Source organism: Sesamum indicum, linkage group LG2 (assembly GCF_000512975.1).
Source record: "Sesamum indicum cultivar Zhongzhi No. 13 linkage group LG2, S_indicum_v1.0, whole genome shotgun sequence".
Lineage (NCBI taxonomy): Eukaryota > Viridiplantae > Streptophyta > Magnoliopsida > Lamiales > Pedaliaceae > Sesamum > Sesamum indicum.
In genome coordinates, this window is record NC_026146.1 from 5,659,051 (window position 1) to 5,670,233 (window position 11,183).

General features: G+C 46.2%; 2 protein-coding genes across 2 annotated transcripts; both read left to right on the top strand.

Annotated features, from left to right (window-relative positions):
- On the top strand, positions 1,437-2,921 carry LOC105155468. Its single transcript, XM_011071343.1, has 2 exons — positions 1,437-2,003; positions 2,106-2,921. Exons 1-2 carry the CDS (start codon positions 1,437-1,439, stop codon positions 2,919-2,921), a joined length of 1,383 nt encoding a protein of 460 aa, XP_011069645.1.
- LOC105155469 lies at positions 4,274-5,350 on the top strand. Its single transcript, XM_011071345.1, has one exon. It carries the CDS (start codon positions 4,274-4,276, stop codon positions 5,348-5,350), a length of 1,077 nt encoding a protein of 358 aa, XP_011069647.1.

The following is an 11,183-nucleotide window of genomic DNA, read 5'->3' on the forward strand; positions in this document are numbered from 1 at the left end:
ATGAAGTTATTTTTAAAACTACTGCATCTGATCACTCCTTCCCTTTCAATGGCACTCATGATACTGCTAATTTCACTACTGATGTTTTCACTGGAAATATTCCTAAAACAAACACCCTCATGGGGGTGGAATCCTGTTCTCATAATGAGGACTTGACAATATCCACGCCAATGAGCTATTTGCTAAAAACGATAATTTTAATTATGGTGACCCACTGCTGAATGAACTGTTGGATAGAAACTGGGATGCTCACTTAGTTATGCAGAAGGATTCTAGACATGAGATTATTGGTGACATTGAGGCTATCACCAACTCTCTGGCAATGAAAAGATAGAATATCCCAAATTCCGATATCCAAGGTTGTCTGCTCAAAAGGTAGAAGACTCTGTGATGAGGAGAATTGCACGTTTACAGAAATACCCCCTATTTTTAGCAATTACCGCACCCTATGACTGCACCCTATGAGTGCATCCTATGCCTGCGCAAGAGGGGCCCACTGTACAGTTGCAGCAGCGGCGGCAGCAGGTCCGACAGAGGGTTGACGTGGCGCACTTTCACTGGAGCCACGTGTCACTCCTACAGAGGGTACCGTACAAGTATAAATACCCTCATTTATGATATTTCAAATACGCTTTCATCACTTATTTTTACCGCCAGTTTATGCTCTAGTTCGATCCCTTTACCTTATTTTCGACCCCACCTTTTCTAACTTAAGCATCGGAGGGCCATCGCCGAGGGCTTCTCGGCTAGTTTGACGTTTGCTGTGTTCTCAGGATTCACTCCAGGTAACTTAAAAGAAGGATTCAGCGATCACGACCCGGCGATCCGAAAATCCTAATTTTGAGCGACCTACATCATTTGTCGCCGTCTGTGGGAAATTGAGAACAAATTGAAAATGGAAGGGTCATCAAGACGGGATCAACCAGCGGAAGAGACTCCAAGGAAAGGAGATGAGAGGATGATACAAATGACGAGAGAAGAATTACAGCATATGATAGATAAAGCGAGCAGGAAGGCCATTGTTGAATACGAGCGCAGGACGGTGACCCCTGCTAGAGAAGGGGTTAAACGGCAGTTGTTTCAAGAGATGGAGGCAGAGCAGAGGAGAGAGATCTCGAGGGCACCTGAAAAGGGTCTCGAGAGAACCTTGTCCAATGAGGTAACTAGTAAAAGAACAGTGATTAGCAGGAAGACCACCGCGAGACAACCAGCTATCTCACGGGCGGAGGTGGACAGTGTAGGAAAGCAGATTGAGCAATTGGGAAGCAAATCGAGGAATTGAAGAAGAGGGGAGAATTAGTGTCGCAGAATAGAAGCTCGCCCTTCACTAACCGGATTTTGCTGGAAGTGGTGGACAACAATTTCCGATTCCCGGACCTACCCAAGTATGACGGAAGTAAGGATCCGAGGGAACATGTCGCTGCTTTCGACTGGTGATGAATCTTTACGGCCAGACCGATCCGATCAAGGCAAAACTATTTGTCACTACGTTGAAGGGCAAAGCTCAGGAGTGGTTCACAAGCTTAGGTAGTGGAACCATTGATTCTTATGAGCAATTAATTCACAAGTTTTCTTTTCATTTTGCCAGTAAAAGAAAAGCGAAGAGATCGGCGACCCATCTGTTCACGATCCGACAGCGGGAGGACGAAACGCTGAAGACTTTCATGGGGCGATACAATAATGAAGTGTTGGAGGTACAAGATTTGAGAATTGACATGATGGTGAGCATTTTAATCCATGGCATGCAAAAAGGTCCTTTTGCATCGGCGCTGGCGCGCGACCCGCCTATGGGGACGGAGCAGTTGATGGAGATGGCCCAAAAGTATATCGATGAGGAAGAAATGAACGCTATGAAGGATAGCTATTGGTCCAAAGATCCTGCCAGAATGAGGGGAGAAAGGTCGCGGGAAGGAAAACAACGAGCGGAAGGAGATCGTAAGCGGAAAGGACCTTACGTGCCCCGATACCATAGATACACTCCATTAACAACCACCAGAGAGAAGGTGATGATGATGGTCGAGAACGAGGGCCTCATGCAGCGATCGGAGAAGATGCGTGATACCTAGGCCAAAAGGAACTCTAATAAATACTGCAGATTCCACAAGGATAGAGGGCATAACACGGAAGATTGCTACCAACTAAAAGACGAGATCGAACGGCTAGTGAGGCAAGGGTATTTTAAGCATTTGATCGACAGGAGAGCAGAGGCACGAGATCACAGTAGATCGCGGAGTCGTGAAAGGCTCCAAAGGGATGAAGCAGGAGCGAGCGGAGCTCGAGACAATGCACCCACGAAGGGTGTTATTCACACTATATCTGGGGGACCCACAAGTAGGGATTCGGCCAGAGCAAGGAAAAAATATGCTAGAGAAAGCAAGTGGAAGCACGGTGAGCTAATGATGCATGTGGAAAAACAGGAGAACATCGTCTTCGGGGATGAGGATTTGAGTTCTGATATGCTCGACCAGAATGACCCTATGGTGTTAATTGATAATGGTAGCTCCGTTGACATTATTTTTAGTGATGTCCTCAGGAAGATGGATTTGGGAGGTGTGAGACTGAAGCCTGTACGAACACCCCTGGTCGGGTTCGGAGGTAACGAGGTCATCCCAGAAGGTGTAATTGAGCTACCCATGTCGCTGGGGGAGGAACCCAAGAGGAAGACATGCATGGTCCCATTCCTGGTCGTCGATAGCCCATTCACGTATAATGTTGTATTGGGACGACCAAGACTGAACAAATTTCGAGCAGTAGTGTCCACTTTTCATCTGAAGATGAAGTTTCCAACACCACAGGGAATCGGCGAGGTCACATGCAACCAACGAACAGCTAGGCAGTGCTACAATCTAGCTGTGAAACAGGGAGAGTCGAAGAAAGAAAAAAGGAAGGAGGAAGCAAACCGAGGAGAGGAGGCTAAGTGAGGAAAGATGGAGAGGATTGAACCATTGGGAGAGTACAAGGAGGTCGAGTTGATCTCTGGAAACTTCCAAAAAACGACCCGTATTGGGTCGCAAATGACTGCGGAGATGGAGACGATGATGATTGACTTCCTGCGGAGCAATAACGACCTATTTGCGTGGAGTCCATCCGACTTTCAAGGTATCAATCCTGAGATTATTGTTCATAGACTAAATATCGATCCGCAGGTTAAACCAGTGAAGCAAAAGAAGAGGGTTTTCGGGATCGAGAGGAATAAGATCATCGAAGAGGAGGTCGCCAAGTTGTTGCGTGCAGGATTTGTTAGAGAAAATTCAGTACACAACCTGGCTATCAAATGTTGTGGTGGTCCCAAAGGCAGCAGGAAAATGGAGGATGTGTACGGACTACACGGATCTTAATAAGGCGTGTCCAAAGGATCCATACCCGCTTCCAAGGATTGATCTACTGGAAGACTCGACGGCAGGATGTGCACTTTTTAGCATGATGGACGCTTATCAAGGCTACCACCAAATTTTTATGGCCAAGGAAGATGCTGAGAAGACTGCGTTCGTGACGGAAAAGGGGGTGTATTGCTATGACGTAATGCCATTCGGGTTGAAGAACGCAGGAGCGACCTACCAAAGACTGGTTAACCGCATGTTTAAGGATCATATTGGGAGCACGATGGAAGTGATGTTGATGATATGCTGGTTAAGAGTAAGAAAGAGGGCGACCATCTGACAAATCTGCGAACAGCTTTTGACATCATGCGATCTTATGGTATGAAGCTGAACCCGTCAAAGTGCACCTTCGGGGTGCGGGGTGGCAAGTTTCTGGGTTACATGGTTAGCGAACGGGGCATCGAGGAAAATCCAGAGAAAATCAAAGCGATCATGCAGCTCGGATCGCCAAAATCAGTGAAGGAGGTGCAGCAACTGACAGGAAAAGTCGCCTCGCTAAATCGTTTCATTGCCAGATTTGCGGATCGAAACTTACCTTTCTTTAAAATTTTGAGGAAGGCAAATAACTTTGAATGGAATGAAGAATGCGAACGAGCTCTTCAAGAGCTAAAATCATATCTAACCACCCCACCATTGCTCTCTAATCCCATGGTGGGGGAGAAGTTGTATGTGTATTTGGCTGTTTCAGATTATGCGGTGAGTTCGGTGTTAGTTCGCGAGGAAAATGGCAAGCAAAACCCGGTCTATTATGTAAGCAAAATGCTACAAGGGGCGGAAAAGAAATACATCCAGATAGAGAAGCTGGCATTGGCTTTGGTGATTACAGCAAGAAAGCTGCGACCTTATTTCCAATCCCACCTCATTGTTGTACGACAAATCATCCTCTGAAGCCTATGTCGAAGCCGGATACGTCGGGTAGGATGATCAAATGGGCAGTGGAATTAGGAGAGTTTGATATCGAGTTTCAGACAAGGAACGCGATAAAGGCGCAGGTGTTCGCCGATTTTCTGGTCGAGTTCGCGGGAGAACAACCGCAGAAAGAGGAACGATGGCTCTTACATGTAGATGGATCCTCGACCTCGAAAAACGGACGAGCAGGCATCTATTTGCAAGGACCGGATGGAGCTGAGATCGAGATCGCAGTAAGATTAGACTTCCCGGCCACAAACAATGAAGCCGAGTACGAGGCTCTGATTCAAGGATTGCAGACGGCAATAGACGGAGGTATAAGGCAAGTGGATGTGTACACGGACTCACAACTTGTCGCGATGCAGGTACAAGGTACTTATGAAACGCGCGAATGGTCCATGACCCAGTACCAAGCAAGGGTGAAGGAGATGATGAAGAAGTTTGATCGATGCACGATCAGTCAGATTCCAAGGGATGAGAACATGCGAGCAGACACATTGTCGCAGTTCGGATCGTCGATCGAGGGGATTAAAGAAAGAAAGATCACGGTAAGGGTGAAATCTCAACCGGTGATTGAAAAAGCAGAAGTCCATCTGGTCGAGGCGGCAGATTCTTGGAAAACGCCTTTAGTCAGATATTTGAAGCACGGAGAACTGCCAAATGACACAATTGCGGCCAAGAGACTGCAGTTCAAAGCTAACCGTTTTACTATGATAGGAGACGACCTGTACAAAAGAACCCCGGAAGGCATTCTGTTAAAATGCCTAGATGCAGAGAGGGCGCAGTATGTTTTGAGAGAAGTACATGGAGGCAGCTGCGGAAATCATTCAGGAGGGAGATCTTTGGCGCAGAAAATTATAAGGCAAGGTTATTTCTGGCCTACGACCGCGGAGGACGCAAAGGAATTCGCCAAAAAATGCGAAAGTTGCCAGAAATACGCTAGATTGCTGCATTCCCCAGCGACCCCTCTCGAGTCTTTGAAGGTCGCGTGTCCTTTTGATAAATGGGGGATTGACATTGTGGGTCCGTTTCCTCAAGCGGCGGCACAGAAAAATTCCTGATCGTGGCGGTCGAATATTTTTCCCAGTGGGTCGAGGCCGAAGCTCTGGCCAAGATCTCTGAGAAAGAGGTAATTAATTTTATTTGGAAAAATATCATTTGCAGATTTGGGATCCCCCGCATTCTTGTATCGGATAATGGAACCCATTTCCAAGGAAAGAAGATCATGGCATGGTGCAAAGAGTTGAAAATCCAGCAAAACTTCACGGCGGTCGGGAATCCACAAGCGAACGGCCAGGCCGAGGTCACAAACCGAACTCTATTGCAATATCTGAAGACCAGATTGGAAGGAGTTAAAGGGGCATGGGTCGAAGAATTGCCTAGGGTGCTCTGGGCATATCGAACGACCCCACGAACAGCGATCGGAGAGACCCCGTTTTGTTAAGTGTACGGCAGTGAAGCAATCATTCCTGCGGAGATTGGTGAAGAAACTGCTCGAGTCATCCAATACACGATAGAGGAAAACTCTCAAGAACGGGCATTTGATCTGACCGTGATAGAGGAAGGAAGGGATGGCGCTTACGCAAAGATATTGCGGTATAGAAGCATGATGACCCGAAGCTATAATCGTCGAGTACGACCAAGAAACTTTCAGGTCGGAGACCTTATGTTGAAAAAAGTGGAAGTGTCGAAGCACGTGGGAAAACTCGACCCGACCTGGGAAGGCCCGTACAAGGTCGTGGAAATCCGGAGGAAAGGGACTTACATCTTGCAAGATTTGGAAGGGAAGAATCTGCCGCGACCATGGAATATCCATAACTTGAAGAAATTTTATGCTTGAAATACATGTAGACGTTGTAGTAGATATCTTACCTAGAAAAAGGTTTTGTATTCGTCTAAAAAAGACGATCAAAAGGAGGTTATGTACTTGTCTATGAAAGACATTTCATCTGAGAAAGACGACCTACAAAAGGTCATTATCTACTCATTTATTATGTTCGTACAAAATTGGAAAAGCTTCACATTCTAACCTACAAGGTTCATAAACGATCTGAAAAGAACGCAGGATTTCTAACCTACAGGGTTCATAAGCGATCTGAAAAGAACACAGGATTTCTAACCTATAAGGTTCATAAGCGATCTGAAAAGAACGCAGGATTCCTAACCTACAAGGTTCATAAGCGATCTGAAAAGAACGCAGAATTTCTAACCTACAAGGTTCATAAGCGATCTGAAAAGAACGCAGGATTCCTAACCTACAAGGTTCATAAGCGATTTGAAAAGAACGCAGGATTTCTAACCTACAAGGTTCTTAAGCTATCTGAAAAGAGCGCAGGATTTCTAACCTATTAAGGTTCGCAAGCGATCTCGAAGATAAAGGATTTTATTGTGAAACATGCAAGAAATCCATAATTACATGAAGCGATCTGCAAGGATGATAACAAAAATGGACAAACCTGAAATTTCACGTGTTCGGAGTTCAAATTAGCAAAATGATCCTACTGGTGGTCATAGAAATTACAAAAAAAAAGGGGGATATACCCCCTACAATCATCCGTCCGTTCAAAATTACAAAAGTTGTTCGTTCGATTAACATTAAGAGATAGGAAAGGGAGGCGGCAGATCGTCCATCAAGGGCAGAAATTCAGAAAATTCATCAGTGGGCTCAGGGCCAGGAGGATAAGGCTCGAGGTTCCTATCCAGAGAGACATCTAACTGCTCCAGGTCGAAACCTTCGGCAAGTCCATTGAGCTTCTGGATTTGTCCTTGGCATTTTTCAAACCCCTCGATCATCAATTCTGAGGCTTGATTCTCTACGGCTTCTCGGAAGGTCTGGGATCTCAGAAAATCGCGAGCACCGTTAAGTCGAGCCTCGTTCATCATGCTTTGAAAGTCTTGGCTCTGCAGAAACAGGGCTCTACCCTCGGCTACACCCCGATCACGACCTTTTGCTAACCCTTCCTCCCGACCGGCTTCGAAAGCAGCCACTCGATCTGCTTGTGCTGCGCGCTTGGTCTCTTCCAGCTCTCTTTCAGAGATCCCCAGCTTAGAAACGAGCTCCCCCTTTTCCGCACGCAAGGACTCGATTATCGCCTGTTGCTCAAGGATCTTCTTCTCCATCACCATGGCCTTCCCTTCGATCTGGATCTTATCATGCCTCCACATGGAGCCTTGGAGAGAAATGCGGTGTGCGAAGGCCATCGCCTACAGCAGATCGAAAGGTTAGTTCCTACTGCTTAAGCAGGTAACAAATAAAATGGTTGAATACCTGAGCCATGTTATGCGCAAAATGCTCCTCAAGAGAAGTCAGGGAGGTCTGCGCGAGGATAACTTGATCGCATTCCAGGCAGGCAGCTTTGTAGACCTCCCAAGAATCTTGTCCAGCAAAAGTACGCAAGACACTACTGTTCTTGGAGATGTTCCAGTCCGGCACCCATTTCTCCCCAGACATCTCAGCACGGCGAGCGGTAGCGGGTCGCTCGTCCCTCGTCTTTTACCACGCTTCTTGCAAAGTGGCAAACTTCCTCTTATTTTCGGGTTCAGCGACCCGATCAGCAGCGAGCTTGGCCTCGAGTCTACCTTGTTTCGCCGACCTCGAGGAAGGGTCGCTTTGGCTTTCAGTAAAATGAGTGGATTCGGCCTCCGGGATAGCAGCTTCTTTCGCCCTTTTTCTTTTTAAACCGCGATCTTCCGAGATCTCTACCACTTCGACTTCTACTTGCTTGTCCGGGGTATGATCTCTAGTGGTGGTGGGGGTCGACTGTTCTGAAGCAGCAACGTTTGGAGAGGGGGTCGGGGTCGCAACCCGTACTTTGGATTTCCCTTTGGCTGCTATTGTTGTTTGTTTAAGCTCACGATCGACAGAGGGAGGAAGTGTCCCCTTTTTGGCCCTGGTTTTGTTCGCAAGTCTGGCAAACATGATTTCAACTTCTGCAAAAGAACAAATTGTTAGAAATCGCTAAATGAAGAATGGGGAGCCAACTGATGAGGAATATGAAATCACCTAAGGAGCTTTTGACCGGGATAGGAGCAGGGGAGAGGCCCGCGAGCTTCAAAACCTTTTCCTGTAATAGTACTTTGGGAAGGTACCAAAACAGAGTGATGTAATTGATGAGGTCGCTCTCGAACCCCTCTCCAAAGGTCTCAGGTGTAGGTTTGGATTCACGCCAACCCAAATAAAAATCCCAAGATTGACGGGGTGGAGGTCGGATAAAGAAATACCTATCACACCAAGAACCGACGTTAGACCTCAAATCGTCTAAAAAACGGCAGTCCTTGCGTGCCGTCAAATAATACCACCCAGTTTCGCCCGATCTCTTTGAGGCAGTAATATTGTACAAGGACCAGAAATTGTCAAATGAGGATGGTAGATCGAGGTATTTCATAACGATTAAGAACATGAGGATATGGCTAATCGAGTTGGGGGACAATTGCATTGGACAAAGACCTAGCCGGATTAAAATATCATTCACTTCGCGAGGCAAGGGAAAACGAAGTCCGGCATCTAAATGAAGTACAGACAAAGCACAATAACCCTCAGGAGGTTGGTGCATACGATCGAAGGAGCGAGGGATTTTGATATCATAATCGGCCGGGATATAGTACTTTCTTTTTAATGCTACAGGAGTCATTTTAATGACGTTCGCTATCCCTAACCATGGTTTTTGTTGCATCATTTCAGTATATTTTTTAATAACAGGGATATCATTTGATTCACCCATCTCTTCGGGGAGGTCAGATGGTTGAGAAACCGAAGCAGTAGGATTGCGGGAAGTGCCTGCGGTCTCCCTAGGGGAGGTCGCGGACGACCCTGACGACGAACCAGGTTCCGAGTTCGTCGCGGACTCAGAAGCAGACACATGAACAGACGCACTCCTAGACTTAGAAGACATCGAAAGCTGGAACAAGAAAGGATGGAAAAGTACCTGGAAAGTGGAGATAGATCGCAGGGAGAGGTCGAATGCGACTAGTTTGAGCGGTCAAAAAGGTTCAAATATGGAGCTATATATAGGGGAATATTTGTGGCGACGCGCCTTTCCACTTTCCTCCAGATGGAGACGCGTGGCTTAGGATGAACGGCCGAGACATCCTTCCCAACGGGCATGTGACTGCTTACTTCCCTTAGTGTCATTAATGACACTAAGAGAAGTGGGGGAGTAATGATGAGGAGAATTGCACATTTACAGAAATACCCCCCCTATTTTTAGCAATTACCGCACCCTATGACTGCACCCTATGAGTGCACCCTATGCCTGCGCAATAGGGGCCCACTGTACAGTTGCAGCAGCGGCGGCAGCAGGTCCGACAGAGGGTTGATGTGGCGCGCTTTCACTGGAGCCACGTGTCACTCCTACAGAGGGTACCGTACAAGTATAAATACCCTCATTTATGATATTTCAAATATGCTTTCATCACTTATTTTTACCGCCAGTTTATGCTCTAGTTCGATCCCTTTACCTTATTTTCGACCCCACATTTTCTAACTTAAGCATCGGAGGGCCATCGCCGAGGGCTTCTCGGCTAATCTGACGTTTGCTGTGTTCTCAGGATTCACTCCAGGTAACTTAAAAGAAGGATTCAACGATCACGACTCGGCGATCCGAAAATCCTAATTTTGAGCGACCTACATCACTCTGTAAAGTCATACAAGAATCACAATCCAATATTTTCTAGAGTTTGGGACTCAAGATTAGTTTAATTTTGGTTTGACTGGTGGATAACAGAAGGCCCCCCCTTATAACATGACTGACCTTGAATCCCTTACACACACACTCTGGTCTGTTGGTACTGGCAAAATCAAGAATGGGACCTTCAGAGACTACTAGCAGATCTTTCTTCTTATTTTGTTGATAAGATCATTACTGACCCCATTTCACATGGACAACAAGACCTCCCTTTTTGGAAGACTTCCACCACTGGAAGCTTCACAACTCACTTAGCTTGGGAGAACACCAGGGATCACAAACCTAAATCTCTCCTATTCAAGAAGATCTGGTCCCTTCTTATCACCTTACTACTGTCTGGATTCCATTGGAGACCAGACTGAAAAGGAAAGGAATCTCCCTGGAATCCAAAAGTTGCTGCTACTCCAGTGAAGAAACAGTTGAACACCTTTTCCTCCTTAGTTATTAGTGCAAGTTTGGACGTTTTTTGCCAACAAGTTCCACATCAAGCTTCCTAATGGCAGCTTACCTTTTACCTTTATCCAAGCCTGGAAGGCCAGAGAAACTCAACACCTTCATATTAGAGAACTCATTCCTTTGTTGATTCTCTGATATATTTAGACTGCCAATGATGCTAAACACAGAGGTGTTACCTTCAAAGCTAGAACTATCACCTTCAAAATCATGGAGCAACTTCAAACGATCACTAGGACTAAACATTGGAAACCAGAACACTTGAAAGGAGATAGGTTTGCTGCGAATTCTCTTCACATTCCCCCACTACAACACACCAAACTCCATAAAACTATTATGGTGACCTGGGCCAAACCAGACTTTGGCTGGATCAAATTAGACACCGATGGTGCCTCTAGAAGCACCCTGGTATTGGAGGAGCTGGTGAACTTTTGAGAAACCCTGAGGGGGAGTTCCTTTGTGCCTTCATAGAACTTTTGGGCGTCACCACCATTATAGTAGTTTAGTTTGAAGCCCTTTTTAGAGGGCTACGAATCTGTCTTGATAAAGGTTTCACTCGAGTATGGATAGAAGTTGATACATTGGATATCATCCACCTCTTCTGCTCAATCTAGAGGTGCATTGGAACCGTCAAGTCCCAAAACATCAAAAAATCCCTCCTGCTCCTTGAAACCAAAGTTTCCCACATATACAAAGAAGGTAACCAAGCTGCAAAGTTTTTGCAAACCTTGCCGTTCAGCCACATCTCTCCCACTCC

Bases quoted from the DNA above. Each gene is read 5' to 3' on its own strand.
- LOC105155469 (XM_011071345.1), top strand. From the start codon at position 4,274: ATGTCGAAGCCGGATACGTCGGGTAGGATGATCAAATGGGCAGTGGAA.
- LOC105155468 (XM_011071343.1), top strand. From the start codon at position 1,437: ATGAATCTTTACGGCCAGACCGATCCGATCAAGGCAAAACTATTTGTC. The intron at 2,004-2,105 runs GTGATGATGATG...AGATTCCACAAG, and splicing joins TAACAACCACCAGAGAGAAG to GATAGAGGGCATAACACGGA.